At 40.7% G+C, this 17552-nt stretch overlaps 2 protein-coding genes across 2 annotated transcripts; both read right to left on the minus strand.

The window, feature by feature from the left end:
* Positions 1–244: 244 nt before the first annotated feature.
* On the minus strand, positions 245–3583 carry LOC109092099. Its single transcript, XM_042713999.1, has 3 exons — positions 2418–3583; positions 2014–2296; positions 245–1919 (listed from the first exon to the last, which is right to left on the minus strand). The coding sequence occupies exons 1-3, from the start codon at positions 2747–2749 to the stop codon at positions 1464–1466; spliced, it is 1071 nt and encodes a 356-aa protein (XP_042569933.1). The 5' UTR covers positions 2750–3583; the 3' UTR covers positions 245–1463.
* A 2856-nt stretch (positions 3584–6439) lies between these two features.
* Positions 6440–12183, minus strand: LOC109062705 (E3 ubiquitin/ISG15 ligase TRIM25-like). Its single transcript, XM_042714881.1, has 5 exons — positions 11300–12183; positions 7513–7608; positions 7389–7433; positions 6596–6746; positions 6440–6492 (listed from the first exon to the last, which is right to left on the minus strand). Exons 1-5 carry the CDS (start codon positions 11879–11881, stop codon positions 6440–6442), a joined length of 927 nt encoding a protein of 308 aa, XP_042570815.1. The 5' UTR covers positions 11882–12183.
* Between the last annotated feature and the right edge of the window lie 5369 nt (positions 12184–17552).

Raw genomic sequence — 17552 nt, forward strand, 5'->3', positions numbered from 1 at the left:
TACTGTCACAGCGAGGACTCTTCCCATCATTTATTCTCTGGACAGTTCTCTCTCTCTTTGTGTTTCAGGAAACACTCGTCATCATTTCTCTGCTCTGTTTCTGTGTCATTCCACTATCACTCTCTGACAGAACAATCTGGCCAATCATGGAGCCAGCAGGGAAAACACTTCACCTCTTCAATGCTGTCTCACAAAATCAACTCAATTCGACCCGTTGAGACTCCAGACAGTGAGATGGCCAGACTGATTTTTCATTTCAGGTTTAATTGCATAATATTTTCCACAATACATATGGTGTCAAAGCAGCTTCACAGAAAGAATTTGCTTTTAATGTTACAGTCATAAAGCCAGAAGTTCCTGTCCACTTGAAAAATCCTGAGAGTCTCCAAACTCATCAGGGAAACTCATCAATGTCCTAATGGCAATAATACACCGCTGTAAGATCTTACAAATCAGGTTGTCAGTTAAAGTCATGTGTTCAGTTAAACAAAACCCTTGGATGCATTGTTACAGCTTGTGATTGCAATAATTACAATGCAGTGCATTATGGCCTGTTACTTCTGTGAGACAAATGCCCTTTATTTAAATAAAAAAAAAAATAAAAAATGTTTTGTTGTTTATTTTTTTGAGGTCTCTCAGTTTGATTTTCTCACAAATGTGTCCAGGTATTTTTCCTCACAATTGCAGCTGATCAACTTCCTTCCAGCAGATGGCACTAATGTTCAATACTGACAGGCCTGCTGTACATAGACACAGCGTTAGGTGCATTTGTGATGGCTGTTGTCTTCATAGCACTTTAAATTACAAATATTCTGTGCAGAATTCAGATGGGTTGGATACCTTGATGTCATTTTTCAAAACGGTTATCACTTGTAACACAGGCTGTCTAATGTTCAAAACATTGCATTGTGCATTCACATCTTTAAAGAAATCTTGCACAATCATTGGTTCAAAACACAAATTTACTGTGAAATGCCATTGAAACATAACTATAGATCACCCACACACAAGCAACCGATAGTTTCACTGTGTCATTGTTCGTACAATCATTAAATATTGTAGAACAAAATAGGTGATACAGGTTTCATTATGGTACTACATGTACAGTAAATACATCTCTGTAAAAGTACTGCAGTAGTAGAGAGAATACTACAGACACAGTGGAACCATTGAACAAAGTTTGTAATATACTGATGCAAAACACTACAGTACAATCACACCATAGGTTTATTTGAATCAAAGCAAAAATAATTAGCTATGAAATAGAAAAGAAAAGACAGTACTGTAAAACATCAAATGCAGTGTTTCTTAACTTGTTTGCTTGTACTGTAAGAAACAAAACAGGAGTGATTACTGAACTTCTATATTGTCATCAACTCTGTGTTGTGGATTTGGCCACAGGTTCTCATCTACATCACAATGGATGTTTTCATTAGCCAAACATCTTGGATTAGCCAAACCTTCTAAAACCTGCCTATCATGAACCTTCCATCTCCATGCGGAGAAAAATTCCTCAATCGGGTTAAGGAAGGGAGAGTATGGGGTAAATACAGGGTGGTAAATTGTGCATGGGCCTGAAACCATGCTTGCACCACATGAGCACGATGGAACCTGACATTGTCCCACACAGTGACATAGGTCACACCTTCAGCTCTACAAACCTGATCGAGCTCCTCAAGAGAGGTGACAAGGAGAGCTGCATTATATGGTCCAATTTGAGGTCTGCGTCCCACCACACCATCTTCTGATATAGCCGCACACATGGTAATGTTGGCCCCACGTTGTCCAGGTACTTGGATGGTTGCCCGCTGGCCGATGAAATTCCGACCTCTCCTCCTTGTCTTGGCCAGATTAAAACCTGCCTCATCCAAATATATCAATTTGTGATGGTCATCATCAGCATCCAGCTCCATCACCCTCTAAAAATACATTTTGGAAAGAGATTTAGAGATTACTGTACAATGTAGAGTTTTTGGGAATGTTTTTACAACAGCCATCTTGAACTGAACTTACCTGAACATACTCAGTCCTCATTTGCTTCACTCTGTCTGCATTTCTTTCGAAAGGCACACGGTATAGTTGTTTTATAGATACCTGGTGCCTTTTCAGTATGTGTGCAATAGTCGGCAAACTTATGGATCCCACATTGCTGAACATGTCTTCATTGTCCAAGATATACTGGCGAATTTCTGTAAGGCGAATATCATTTCTGGCCCGAACCAAATCGACCACAGCCTGCTCTTGTTGGTCAGTTAGAATTAAGCCTCTGCCTCCACTATTTGGCCTGGTCACAATTCTACAGGGAACATTAGAGAAAGAAGACACTTGGTCACATCACCTATTCTGTGATACACATTGGTATGCAGTCATTTGACAATTGAGAGTAGCACAATATTTAGTGCATGCTGATAACTTACCGGTTCTCATTGCGGGAAGTTCTGATTATTGAGGCCACGGTTGACCTTCTGAGGTTTGGTTGTATCATTGTAGCCGCCTCAGTCATTGTCATGCCATGATTTATGACATGGTCTACAACTATTGCCCGAATTTCATTGGATACTCTATGCTGTTGCTGCCGCTGTCTTGGTCCGTGGCCTTGTCTTCTGCCACGTTCCCCCACACCTCTCAAACGAGGCCCACAACCACCTCTCAGAAGTGGGGCCTGTCCCCTGCCATTCCTTTGACCAACACGTCTTCCTCCCACCACTGCTTGACCTCCATTGTGACCTGGATCACCTGCTGGCTCCATGTTACGTATCACTATGATCTTGCAATTGGATCCCAATCAACTCTTCACTATATACTCATTCTACAATGTGCACTCAATCATCAGTAACGAGTTGGCAGAATTGGACAAGCAATTACAAGGGCCTGCATCTATACAGTGCAGTACTGTCAATACTGTTAATAGTCTGAAAAGGTGGTACAGTATTTGGGGCCATAGACACAGTGTCCGATGAAGCATTATGATAAAATATTAGGCTACATCCATGGATATTGTAGTCTAATTGGTTCATGCTTGACGCTAATTGGTGACAATGAATCTCGTTATCTTGAAACTTTCATGATTTACAGTAAACATGGAAGATTGTTTGTCTGTTTCCATACAACTATGCATTAAGAGTAATGCAACAGTTACTTTTCATTTTGAGCAGTTGTATCAATTGATAGTTAGATCATTGTAAGGGAATGAATAGACACTCATTTGAAATGTAATGTGTGAACTGCCTTTTGAAATAATAGCACTTTGATGTTAAGTTGTGTCATATTGAACAGGTTTTTGTTGAATGAACAAATGATCTAAGTTTTATGTGTATTGTATCCAAGCAGTTGAGAAAAGGGTTAGAGTTTTGAAAAAACATTTTGATCATTGGTTGTGAGTTTTGTGTCTAGAGTTGTGAAAAATGGCATCAAGGTTCTGAAAATAGTAACAAAAGTGATTGTAAAAAACTGTAATAAACAACTAAACCATACATATGTGCAGCTAAGTATTAACAGCTAAATATGAAAAAATATGTATTTCAAGCAGAAGATTTAAAGTTTAAATTCAGAGAAAAACTGACGTGTGTATTATGTGAGTGTGTGTGTGTGTGTGTAAGTGCGTGTGTGTGTGTGAGTGTGTGCGTGCGAGTGTGTGTGTGAGTGTGCGAGTGTGTGTGTGTGTGTGCGTGTGTGTGTGTGGTAAACCTGTTAACTAATATATGTATATATATTTATATATATATATATATATATATATATATATATATATATATATATATATATATGTGCATGGTGTTAAAGGATTACTCCACCCAAAAATGAAAATTTTGTCATTAATCACCTATCCCCATGTCATTCCAAACCCATAAAAGTGTCAAAATGGTGCTACGCTGATTTGGAGAGACACAGAGGAGAGGAATTGTTGAATAAAGTTGTTATTTTTGTTTTCTTCATGTACAAAAAGTATTCTCGTCACTTCATAACATTATGGTTTAATCACTGATGGCAGATGGACTATTTTGACGATGCTTTTCATTCTTTTTTGGTTATTTGAAGTGTTTTTTATTTGTTTGTCTATGGGACAGTCTCAAGCCTCCCGGTTTTCATTTAAAATATCTTAAATTGTTTTCCGAAGACGAACAGAGCTTTTATGGGTTTGGAACGACATGAGGGTAAGAGATTAATGACAGAATTTTCATTTTGGGATGGAGTAACCCTTTAAAGGAATAGTCCACCCACAAATGAAAGATTTGAATTATAATGTAACTTTGGAGGCCATTTTCTGAAATGTTCCTCCAAAAAACTAAAGAATTTTCAAGGTAATTTTGCTGTATTGTTATTGTTTGTTGTTCATTTAAATAACCACACTTTTCCAATGTGTGATAAACGTGTGTCTTCAGATGCATCACATGTGTATATAATAATGCAGACTCTGTGTGTTTAGAGATGAATTGTTGTGATATTTGCTGCTGCAGCACATATTGATAAGATATGAATGAATGAAGAATCAATAGAACAATTCTTTCACGAGTCAGTCTTCTAATCAAAGCCAAGTCTCGAGTCAGATGTTATGTTCCTTACAGACAACACAAGTCACAAAAAAAAAAAAAAAAAAAACATGCATTTTGATGGTCTCATGTCCAAGTTGTGTTCTTTTGTGACTTGTGTGCGACTCGAGTCCAAGTCACAGAGTCACAGACTCAAGTTTCTATCTCTGCTTTTAGGTCACACAGTTTCACTGATGATCCAGAACTAACATTAATCCCAAGATAGAGCGTCTGAGTGAATGTGGTCTGGACTGTGTGGATGAGGCTCACTGTGTTTCTGTAGACGTTGTAGAAGGACAGAGTTCCTACACTGTGATCCACATACACTCCTATTCTCCTGCTGATGGGCTTCACAGGGAGATCAGTCTGTATGCTATTGTGCCAGAATAAGTAACAGCCAGGATAGCAGAACAAACTCCAGGACTGATCATTAAACCCAAACAAACACTCAACACCGTCTCCCTTCCTGCTGATGCTCTTATATGACACTGATATATCCACACCTCTAACTCCACCCCACTCCAGCTCCCAGTAACAGCGTCCACACACACTCTCTCTACACAACACCTGACGATAACCCTCAAATCTGTCTGGATGATCAGGATACGAGTGGACTTTTGCAGTGCCTTTAGCCGCTCTGTTTCCCTCAGACAGACGGAGGAGTTCATTCACTGTGTTTGGATCCAGAGTGAGAAACCTGCAATCTGATGAAAATAAAATAAGATGTATTTCATTTAGTTTACACAAACATACTCTTTCCTAATACATACCGTACATCTTTAGTTTTGATATGTTTTCAGTCTTTTTAATAACACTGTGTGAACCAGTGGCGAAGCTACGGGCAATAGCCCACCCAGTGAGAAGCTGGTAATTTTCCAGATGAATGTTATTTATCAAAAGATAATAATTATAAATGTATAGTTTTACTATAACTTCATATATGTGCTTTAAAATATATTTAATATGAGTTTTCATGGTCAATTACAGGCAGTTTATCAATTTTCCCTCTTCCTATAGGTGCTTACCATACGCTTGTCAAAATAATGATTGGTCAGTTTCTGTTAGTCCCACCCACAATTATGTTAACGACGTGAGGATGCGCATGTTTGAAAATAGTGTTAAATTCGAAAGTTGAGTTTGAAAATAGTGAAACAAACCTCATTCAGTATTTAAAAAGTATATATTGGATTTCCCAAATGAAATGTAAGTCTTAGCACTGAATCCGGACCGCCTACAGATGGATTTATAGATTAAACTTCTGAGCCAAACGTGTTTAAAGCATCATATTACCATAGGTACAGTGTTTGATCCGCTAAATAGATGCATTCTTTGTGGAAAGACAAAAATAAACATCGTGCTAGATACTCTTCTCCACAACGAACTGGAGAAGAGATATCCTCGATATCTAATGTTACTCTCCTTTGAACGCGAACTGAGACACTGGATTTTGAGATCATCTGCGAAGCCCCGTCGTCTAAGGTAATGCTTTACATACAGTAAACTTTAGTTAATGTTTGGCAATGCCTTAACTAACATTAACAATGAGAAATACATTTGGTACAGTGTTTAATTCTTGTTGACATTAGTTAATAACATTTCAACTTTTCGTTAGCTCAGGTATGGTTAACAGATGAAACTTTTAATTTTAATAATGTATTAATAAATGTTGAAATTAAAATTAATTTTTTCAATGATTTAGTAGTATTGTGTATTGAATCTTTGTGCTGTATTTTCTGTTGGCAATTTGATATGCAGTTTTAATATGATACACTTTGCCCACCTTGTTTTATGTAGGCCCAGCCACTTAAACGTTTCTGGCCTCACCCCTGGTGTGAACTCAAGTTTGATGCCTTTATTATAGTTTTTTTAAATGAAAATCATGAGGTCGTATTAGTCTCTGTGTGTGTGTTTCATAGCGTCTTACATCGCAGAAGCTCTGGCCTGGTCTTCGTCTTCGATGTTACTGTGGACATAAAGACACATAATTAATGTGACTCCCAAATGAAACATGAATCTCTTCCATATTCTTTCCAATAGTTTCTTCTGTGTGTGATATGCCACATTACCTCTGCCAGAAATCTCTTCAATCTCTTCTTTACAGAAATCCTCCAGTTTTTCTTTCAGTCTAGAAACTGATTTTCCCACATGAGTGAAAGAGACGTGAGAGCTGATGATGATGCTGGGCTGCTCTGTAGATTCAGGAGGACCGGAGAAACTCTGCAGGAGAAAAACACACAACAAGCTTCTTTTTTATGATAGTGTTTTTCTCTATTTCAAATCTTGTGTGATTGTTTTTTTGTTTGTTTGTTATTTGTTTTTTTATAATGCACTTAGGCCTAATCTGATAACAATTTAAATCCTCAAGTAATTGTCCGCAGCACACACAGAAGCGATCGACTCTATGTTTAGATCATCGATCTGAATCCAATCCAGATGTAGTCTTTGACAACAACACAATTTTCTCAGCTTTTTGTTCAAAATGTTGCTTTTTGATGAAACTTACCCACATTCAAGTGCTGATTAAAAAATGCATGAAGCTAGAATAAACTTTAAACTTTAGAGTAAACTGACTTAATTAAAAACAGCAACAACAAATACATAAATAAAGGTCTTCCAGGCACACTTAAAGAACACATGCGTCTTTGTTCTGTCTGTCAGATCTGTGTTACCTGCAGGAACTGGATGTGATCCTGTGTGTGTGAAAGCTGCTCCAGCTCAGCGTCTCTCCTCCTCAGATCATTGATCTCCTGCTCCAGTCGCTCCAGTCGTTCTTCAGCTCGACTCACTGCAGTCTTTTCCTGATCTCTGATCAGGTCGTATCAGCTCAGAGCGTCTTCTCTCAATGGAGCGGATGAGCTCAGTAAAGATCCTCTCACTGTCCTCCACTGCTGTCTGTGCAGAGCGCTGTTAGGACACACAGTGATTCAGCTTCAGTGAGTCTGAACTGAGACGGAGACAAACTTCTCTTCTTCTCCAGACTCACCTTATGAGACTCCACAGTCTCTCTCAGCTGCTGAAGATCTTTCTCTCTCTGCTGGATTCTCTGCTGGAGCGTCTTCTGCGTCTTCTTCAGAATCCTCTGTCAAAATTCAGATAAACACATCAGCAATATTAGATATTGTTGAGTCCATCATCATTCAGTCACTGCCAATTAAATATAATAAAGCACCATTATACGAGCCAGTGTGTGATATTGTTACGAGGTGAGGAGACGAGAGGAGATGTGGATCGAAAGGCAGCAGATTACTTAAATTCACAAACAAAACAAAGAAGATAATCCAAAAACACAGAACACTGGCGCAGGAGCACAACACAGCTTTAACATCTCAAAGCAGTCAGCCAAGTTTACATGATTTAGTAAACTGATTTCCACTTTAATACAAAAATATAGATGACAAACACGATAAATGTAACCATTTTAAATGTAACCAAGGGAAAAAACTGCTGACTACTCTTGTCTAACTCAGGTTCGGATTCATTGAACGGCTACAGGGTGTCCGGTCACAACATTAGGTCTCACACCAGGAATGTACTCCAGGGTGATTTATTGTGCAAAGATGTGTGTGAGACCTAATGTTCTGACCGGACACCCTGTATCCGTTCAATGAATCCGAACCTGAGTTCGACAAGAGTAGTCAGCAGTTTTTTCATGGTCCTTCGAGCCGGATGTGTGGATTGCTACAGATATGTCTCAACTAGAAAGAGAAGCCCCTGCTGTGCGGCCAAGGAGACGAGTTTAGCCTCCAGCCTACTTAGAAGACTTTGAGCTCAGTGGACCTGGGTCTCATCAACAGCAATCACGGTCGCTTACCTGCCAGGGAGTACTGGAGAATGAACCAGCAAGTGCTACAGGTCATTCCAGATCCACTTCACCAGTGATCCAAGCATCAGAACATTCAGAGTGGATACTGACTGACCAATGGGACTGCACTTCTGAAAAGCCGAGAGAGGAGAATGCAGCATTGCAAAGGCAAGTGAAACAGCTGCCAGAGCTTACAGTCATGTTAGAGGAGATGAAGAGGGAGAACGCATACTTGCAACGACAATCCAGCCAGCTCCCTGAGATCATTTCAGCATTCCAAGAGATGCGTCATCAGAATGCTGCATTATGGCATGAGCTTCAAAGCTTGAAATCGAAGCAGAGATCTCCCACCCGAGTCGGTCACTCCACAAATGCCATCACCACGCTCTCACTCTCCAGCAGTTAACTTTCAGACTCCACAGCCATACCGCCCAATCCCAGCTCCACGCTCCAGGTTGCCACCATCTGCCACTAAGAGACTGCCACACCCAGCTGTGCCAGAGGAAAGCTCAGAGCTGACTGAAGAGCTGAGAAACATGAACATTTCTTCCTCCCCTCATGAGAGACCCTCCTTTACAGCACATTATAGTGACTCCGTGGTCTCATCACAGGAAAGGAGGAGGCCAGCCCATGCAGAATACAGCTCAGATCATTTCTTACCCTCATCTACCCAAGAGAAAATCTACAGAGGTCCTGCCCCTACCATCCCCTGCCTAATGTCTTCTGACCCTAGGGAGTTTTCAAGACTGAGAATTGCTTTAGAGAACATCCTGCCTGACGATGCCACAGAACATTTCAAATTTCAAATCCTCACAGACCATCTGAAACTGGAGGGGCCCTCCTTGTGGCAGACTCTTACAGCAATTCCAGATTTCCCTTCACCAACACCATGAAAGCTCTGGATAAGATGTATGGTCAACCCCACCAATTAGCCCTGCAACGAATCGCTGAGCTGATGGATGGAGCTAATATACGCAGTGGAGATGTAAAGGCCTTCAGGATGTTCGGACTGCAGGTGCGCTCGCTTGTCAGCATGTTGCAGCAGCTTGGCCACAAAGGTACTGTAGAGCTGGAATGTGGATCACATGTGTCTCGACTCCTGAGTAAACTGCCACATGACCTCAGATCAAGTTTCAAGCGGTACACCCACCCTTTGCAAGTCTCTATTCCCACTTTGCTGGACTTCGCTGATTGGTTGGAATATGAGCTTCAAGTACAGGAAGACAATAGCCAGTACACTTGTTATACAAGGCAGGAATCTTCAGTGCGTGGCAGAGAGGTGAGAAGAGAGTCTAAGCAGTTTCGCAGACCAACCACCATTCTACTTGGTACCGACAAGTCACATTCCACATCAATGTCGTCAGCCACGTCTAAACCAGCTTCAGTCAGAGAAGAGAAGGTTGAGAGCTTATTGTCCATACTGTGACAATAATAAACACTATCTGAATGGCTGTGACAACTTAAAGCTTCTTAGCAAAGACCTGAAGATAGACTGGATAAAGACAAAGAACCGATGCTGCCGTTGTGGTCATGGACATCAAGCAGCTAACTGCACACTAAAGACTTTCTGCCCAACCTGCAACAAGAAGCACCTTATGGTACTACATGATGTCAATGACCAGGTCAAGCCATCTCAGCCAAGTGCAGCTCCTTCCAGTGCAGTTTTATATGTTGACCGACCAACCTCCAGAAGTAAAGTACTGCTCAAAGTGACTAAGGTTCTGATCAAGAATGGCAACGTGGCAATGGAGGCTTATGCCATATTAGATGATGGATCAGAGCGGACCATCATTCTGCATGATGCAGTGCAGAAATTACGACTTGTGGGGGAGCCAGAGGACCTTGTACTTTGTACAGTGAGACAGGATACCCAGGTCATTCACGAGGCGGCAGTGACTTTTACTGTGTCCCAAACTGTTAACCTCAGCAAAGCTTACAAGATTGGTAATGCCTTCACAGCCAAAGCACTCGGTCTGGCAGAACATACACACCCAATTAATGTAGTCCTGCAACAGAAATTTAAGCATCTTGCAGGGTTACCTCTACAACAGCTGTACAAGGTACATCCTGTTCTTCTCATTGGCTCTGATTGCCCCCACCTCCTCACACACATCTTTGCACAATAAATCACCCTGAAGTACATTCCTGGTGTGAGACCTAATGTTCTGACCGGACACCCTGTAGCCGTTCAATGAATCCGAACCTGAGTTAGACAAGAGTAGTCAGCAGTTTTTTCACCAAGGATGTTTTGCTACAGCTTTTGCAGTACCACAGCATGTGACATCACAGGGTTGGTAATATAAGCATTTCTTTACTTTCTGAGCACACGCTTGTTTGAAATGGAGGAAGACTAGATTGAAAGGACTGTTGAGCCCATAATAATATGATAATATGAGCCGATATGGTGAAGGGAATGAGCAGAACTACGCTACGGGTCGAAGAAGTCATGAACCCACTGGACTGTCCCACTCTTCACCCCAATGATAATAATAATAATAATTATCATCATCAGATACCTTAACTGTGTATATATATATATATATATGATGTGTGGTTCTATAGCGTGTATTTCTTGTTTCCTGTCAATAAATGTTGATCTTTTGTGCTTTGTGTGTTGAAGGTTTAGGGTTATGGTTATAGAGTCACAGTACACCAGACAGAACGCTGGAAATCCATTGATATCAGTGGGAATAGAGTAAACACACAGCTGTCTGCGGTGCGGTGCTTTATTCTCACTTTATCGACATTTTGTTCCGTGCCCTGATAACTTCTCGAATATGCATCCTGTCCTGTCAAACACTAGCCAGTGGCTGAGACAGACATGATTTAGTAGCATAAAATGGGGTCGAATATGTGAGTGATTTACTCAGATTATAGAGGACTGTAAGCAGACTGATAAAAACAGTCCACAGCTGCAGTGCTGTTATCAGGACTCTGAATGATGTTTTTAATCTCATTGAGCTCATACCTGTTTCTTTGTCCTCTCTGCTTCCGCTGTCACAGTTTCATGGTTCTTGTGTTCATCCATCAAACACGGATAACAAATGCAGCACTGGTCTGTTCGACAGAAGAGCTTTAGCTGTTCGTCATGTTTTGTGCAGTTCATCTCTGGTAGTCGTCCAGTGGCATCGGTCAGGTTGTGTTTCTTACCTCTAAAGAAACTCTCATGTTGTTCGAGGTGATTCAGACAGTAAGAGTTCAGACACACCAGACAGGACTTGACAGCTTTGTGTTTGCTCCCAGTGCAGACATCACACTGAACATCTCCAGATCCAGCGAAACTATCAGCGGCTTGGAGTCTGGTCTTCTTCAGTTTCTCCACCACTTCAGCCACCAACACATTGGTAGCTAAAGCAGGCCTGGGGCTGAAGGTGTGTCTGCACTGAGGGCAGCTGTAGACTCCCTTCTGATCCTCCTGATCCCAGCAGTCTGTGATGCAGCTCTTACAGTAACTGTGTCCACAGGCAGTGGTCACTGGTTCCTTCAGCAGATCCAGACACACTGGACACGAGAACTCATCCTGAGCCACTGGAATACTAGCTTCAGCCATCGTGCAGGAGTTTGATGAAAGAGAGAGAGTAACTGTCAAAAGCACTTCACTTTCACTTTCTCTTATCAGAAACAGTGATGTACTGTAGTTCCTGGTTTTGTGTTTGAGAGACGTGTGCAAAACTTCTCTTCATCAGAATCTGGAGAGCTATTTTAGCTGTAAAAAACAGCTTGTTTTGCTGCTTGATATTGCAAACTGCTGTTTTTTTTAAACTTTGTTATTCTTCTTGTTCTTTCCTTACAGCAGCTAATGAACCAGAAGTCTCGCACATTCACAGAAAACGGCTTACTTCCGCATTAAAAAATAAGGTGGAATCCTTTTCATTAACACTGAATGAGAAGAAGATTTGAACTCAAGCTTACTGTGATGTCTGTGAAGTGTGAAGCGCCCCCTGGTGGAAACAGAAGCATGTGTTCTGTGGTCACTGACGCAGGAGGCAGGTTTGGACAGAGCAGAGGACAGATTTCAGCTCAGAATGGGGGAAATATGTGTGTTTTTGAGATGTTTTTTGATATAGAGTCTCGGTGTCTTCATGAAGGAATGATATTATTAGAGTTTTTGCCTATTGCTTTCACACTTTTTGCAGAATTTGGCTCATTATGTCAAAACTCTACACACAAGCCAATCAGACATAGCACTTGGAGATTAACACACAAGACACAACACTGGGAAATAAACCAATCACATCTATGCCAAAATGAAACACTGCAATCAAAACTTAACACTCCTTTCTAAAAATGAAATTCTTGCAACAAAACCATACACACAAGCACCATTTGAATTTCTCTTTCATATCACCAGCAACACACTGATGGGCTTCATATAAAACACTGCATTCTTTGTGTTTCTATTTTTATTGTCATTTTCTCAGACTCAAAAGTAGAATTTCTGCAGTAATCAAATAAGAGTTTTTACAAAAAAAAAAAAACATTCTTACAGAAATAAAGAAAAATAGAATCACAAATCATCAAATTTAGCAACAAAACAAAAGTAAAAAAACAAAACAATTACTGGATAAATTGCTAGAAAAAAAAACATAATTGTTTTGTGTGTGTGTGTGTGTGTGTGTGTGTGTGTGTGTGTGTGTGTGTGAGCGTGTTTATGTGGTTTATGAGGACACAAATTTGTATAATGACATGGTTATGACATAGGTATTACAATGAGGAGGTGATTTATGAGGACATTTTTCGTGTCCCCGTAATTCAAAAACGCATTATAAATCATTCAGAATGAGGTTTTTTGAAAATCCAAAAATGCCACAAAGTTTCCTGTGAGGGTTAGGGTTAGGTGTAGGGTTGGGGTTAGGGCAATAGAAAATACAGTTTGTACAGAATAAAAACCATTACGCCTATGGAGAGTCCCCGTAAACCACATATACCAACATGTGTGTGTGTGTGTGTGTGTTTGTGTGTGGTGGGGGGCTGGGGTGGGGGCTTATGGATCCTGCCTTCTGTTCGGATTATTACGTGCCTCGTCAACATCACGTGCGTCGTTGTGTGTCGAATGCGAATCTGTGTGTGGTATCAACTCTGTGTCTGGTCATGCCTCATTGTTTGCTTGTGGAAGAGTCATGCGGGCGTGTGGTTGCCGATCATATACTTTCCACCGCCACGCTGAAAAGAATTCCTTGATTGCATTTAGAAAGGGGCTGTAAGGGGTAAGGTATAAAAGTGTGAAATGGTTATGGTTGTTGAACCTATCTCGGACCAGAGCAGCCTGGTGGAAACTAACATTATCCCAGACGCGACAAGCCTGGGCTGCTGCGGTCTGTCCTGCACTACTGCATGTAGTGCATCTAGAAATGCAATGATCTGTCCTGTATTGTAGGGAGCTAGAGTGGCATGGTGATGCAGAACTCCTTGGACACTAATTGCAGCACACAAGGTGATATTTTCCCCAGCCGGCCCAGGGACATTTACAACAGCCCTTTGTCCAGCTGCGTTACGGCCCGACGCCTGGTTTTGGACAGATTGAAGCCTGCCTCCTCCACGGAGATGAACTCACGTGGCAGTTCGGTGGCATCAAAATCCAGAACTGTCTTTAACAGAAAATAATGAATAGTGTTACTGAAAACACATACAGTAACTACAATGTCTATATTTTCACACAAGTAGGGTCTGGGTTGGGTCAGGACAGACTACAGGCAGGGCAGGTGCAGCAGAAACCCTCATTCCCACATCACAATATATAGTATGTAAAGTAAAGTGACACGTACCTGCACATAATCACGGCGCAGATCCTTGACCCTGACACTGTTCCTCTCGAATGGGACCCTGTACAGCTGCTTCATTCTGAAGTTATGTTCCTCTAGAAATGCTGACCCTGTTGATATTGTTGAATACATTTCTATTTGCAGTTATGCGTTGTTCCAAACAAAGTCGGATTGCATTATTTTCTCACACCATTTCAATGATGGCAAGCTCTTGTTGAGTGAAGATCCGCTCCCTTCCACCTTGAGGAGCTCGTCCAACCATTCTGTAGAAAATGCCACCACAAGTTGTCACTGGTTAGGTTCTTTTTCACACACTGTACTTTCAAACTGTACACAGTACTGTAACATCACAATGGTATTGCTTTACATATACTTAACAGCACTTCCCATTTTTGTATAGTACAGTAATACTGTAATATGATACAGAATCATGTGACACATACTGTAGGTACAGTCTGAAGTAGAAACTTGAAGATATACCTGTTCTCCTGTCTGAATGTCCTTATTATCGATGCTGCTGTGTAGCGACTGAGGTTAGGGTGGACTCTTTGCCCAGCCTCCCTCATGGACAGGCCATGATTTACAGTTTTTGCCTATTGCTTGAACACTTTTTGCAAAACTTCGGCTCATTGTGTCAAAACTTTACACACAAGCACACAAGACACAACAACTGGGAAATAACCATGTCAATCTGATCATATGTCGAACTGAAACTCTGCGATATCAAAAACTAACAATCCTTTGTCAAAATGTCACTCTGATTACAAATGATACACAACCTGCATCATATGAATACACTTTCAGATTAGCAGCAACACCCTAATATTACTTTATAATAAAAACTGCAGTCTTTGATTTTTCACACCGTTTTTTATTCAGTTCATCAGTTAGCATTCTGTGAAGCTCAATTGTGTAATCTTTCAGTACTTTTTATTTTTGGTTGTTGTGAAAACCTTGGAAAAAAAAACTGTAAGTGTTTCACGGTTTTTTTTCCAAGGTTTTCACAACACCAAAAAATAAAATTACTGAAAGATTACATTACATCATGACATCACTCCACTTGACCAGGTCTCACTGGAAGAAGAAGATAGAAAATATACTCTCAATGTGATTCTCCTGGCTAAATAAAATAAATTAACTCAGTACTGCACACAGTACTATACTTTACAGTACAGTACAGTAAATGCAGTTAATGCAAAAAAATACAAAAATTAAAACAAAAAACTAACTACTGTAAATACAAAAAAAACAGGCCAATTGTGCGTGGGGTGGGATTTAAATTACAGATCCTCCTGTCTATTTGGGTCTGGCCACAGGATCTCATCAACATCACAAGCGATATCTTCTCCTGCTAAGCAATGGGGCAAAAATATCCCCTTATGTGTCGAATCCATCCATGGATAGACCTCACCTCAGTGTCTCCACAGGCCTGTTCCATTGCCTGTAGAAGAGGCATACGGGCATGTGGTTGGCGGTCATATTATACGCGTCATCTCCACAGGGAAAAAAATTCCTTTTAGAAATGGCGAGTAAGGGGGCAAGTACAGAACTTCAAAGTGATGGGGGGGGGGGGGGGGGGGGGGTTGGTTGAACCTGGTGAAACCCAGTTCTGGACCAGAGCAGCCCGATGGAAACACTACATTATCCCAGACAACAACAAACCTGGGCTTCTCTGGTCCATCCTGTCCAAACTGCATCATGAAGTGCATCTAGAGAATGTGATGTGTTTCTGCATTATAGGGACCCAGTTTGGCATGATGGTGCAGTAGGCCTCGAAGACCTATGGCAGCACACAATGTGATATTTCCCCCGCGCTGCCCTTTGGCCAATTATATTACGTCCCTGTCGTCTGTTTTTGCTAATGTTGAATGAATCCAGCCTCGTCAAATGTAAATACATTCATGCGGTCTGGGGGGCAGCTCCATCCATGTCCAAGTATTTCTCTCTGTAACAAAAAACAACATATTGTGGATGGCTTTACTCAAAGCACACACTTACACTACTACATATACAGAACCGACCCGACCCACCACACAGGTACCCGTGTAGCTTTCTGAATGTATCTGTGTGGTACTAATCCAGTGGTACATATTCATCTGTTACTGGACTGCAGCCATTCTTTATTTTAAGTGTAAAGGACTGAAACACTTGCCTGGAAATATTCATGTTGAAGTCCTTTGACCCTGACACTGTTCCTCTTAATGGGACCCCTGTACAATTGCTTCATGTGTCATGTTTGTGCTTTACCAAGATGCTTCTGATAGTTGTAATGCTTACTCGATTTATGTTGTTGAATACTTGCCTATCTGCAAGTATTTGTTGCTGCAGCTGGTGGAGACGGATTGCATTGTTTGCTCTGACTAGGTTCACTATGGCAAGTTCCCGCTGTTGGGTGAACAGGTTTGTGGTCCACCCCCCGTAGGTCTTCTAGCCATTCTGTAGAAAAATGCAAGCCACTAATTGTTCTCGTTTGCTTCTTTTTTTACAGTACTGTGTATACTGAACTTTACTGTATTTACCATACACGTACTGAAATATCTCAACACATTATCACAGTATGTTTCACAAAACTACCCCTTTTTGTTGGAAGAGGAGCATTAGCCACCATGGAATACAATACATGTGATACAGTAACGTGATATGGCACAGTACTGTAAATACTCTATATACAGTCTGAGGTAGAGTAGAGAGTTGAAGACCTACCTGTTTTCGAGTCGGAATGTCCTTATTATAGATCAAACTGTGAACCGGCTTAGATGTGGGTGGACTCTAGAGTACACTTCCCTCATGTCAGGCCATGATTTTTCACATGATCCACCAACGTTTTGCTCTAATATCATCTGAAATATTGTTCCGTGCATAGCCTCTTTGACCATGTCCTACTCCTCTCTCTCTTCATCTTCCTCTTCCTCTGCCTCTAGCTCTCCCTGCCTCCATTCTATGTCGAACTGAAACTCTGCTATCAAAACCTAACAATCCTTTGTCAAAATGTCACTCTGATTACAAAATGATACACACCTGCATCATATGAATACACTTTCAGATTAGCAGCAACACCCTAATATACTTTATATAAAAAACTGCAGTCTTTGATTTTCACCGTTTTTATTCAGTTCATCAGTTAGCATTCTGTGAAGCTCAATTTGTAATCTTTCAGTACTTTTATTTTTGGTTGTTGTGAAAACCTTGGAAAAAAAACTGTAAGTGTTCAGTTTTTTTCCAAGGTTTTCACAACAACCAAAAATAAAATTACTGAAAGATTACAAATGACATCAACTCCACTTGACCAGGTCTCACTGGAAGAAGAGATAGAAATATCTCAATGTGATTCTCCTGGCTAAATAAAATAAATTAACTCAGTACTGCACACAGTACTATACTTTACAGTACAGTACAGTAAATGCAGTAATGCAAAAAATACAAAAATAAAACAAAATACACTACTGTAAATACAGAAAA

The sequence above is a fragment of the Cyprinus carpio genome, chromosome A24, assembly GCF_018340385.1.
Source record: "Cyprinus carpio isolate SPL01 chromosome A24, ASM1834038v1, whole genome shotgun sequence".
Classification (NCBI taxonomy): Eukaryota; Metazoa; Chordata; class Actinopteri; order Cypriniformes; family Cyprinidae; genus Cyprinus; species Cyprinus carpio.

Coding starts and splice junctions, on each gene's coding strand:
- LOC109062705 (XM_042714881.1), bottom strand. CDS start 11,881: ATGGCTGAAGCTAGTATTCCAGTGGCTCAGGATGAGTTCTCGTGTCCA. Junction 6,747..7,388: donor ACAGTGAGAGGATCTTTACT/GAGCTCATCCGC, acceptor TTTCTCCTGCAG/AGTTTCTCCGGTCCTCCTGA. Junction 6,493..6,595: donor TGAAGAGATTTCTGGCAGAG/GTAATGTGGCAT, acceptor TTATGTCCACAG/TAACATCGAAGACGAAGACC.
- LOC109092099 (XM_042713999.1), bottom strand. CDS start 2,749: ATGGAGCCAGCAGGTGATCCAGGTCACAATGGAGGTCAAGCAGTGGTG. Junction 2,297..2,417: donor ACTTCCCGCAATGAGAACCG/GTAAGTTATCAG, acceptor TGTTCCCTGTAG/AATTGTGACCAGGCCAAATA. Junction 1,920..2,013: donor TGAGGACTGAGTATGTTCAG/GTAAGTTCAGTT, acceptor ATGTATTTTTAG/AGGGTGATGGAGCTGGATGC.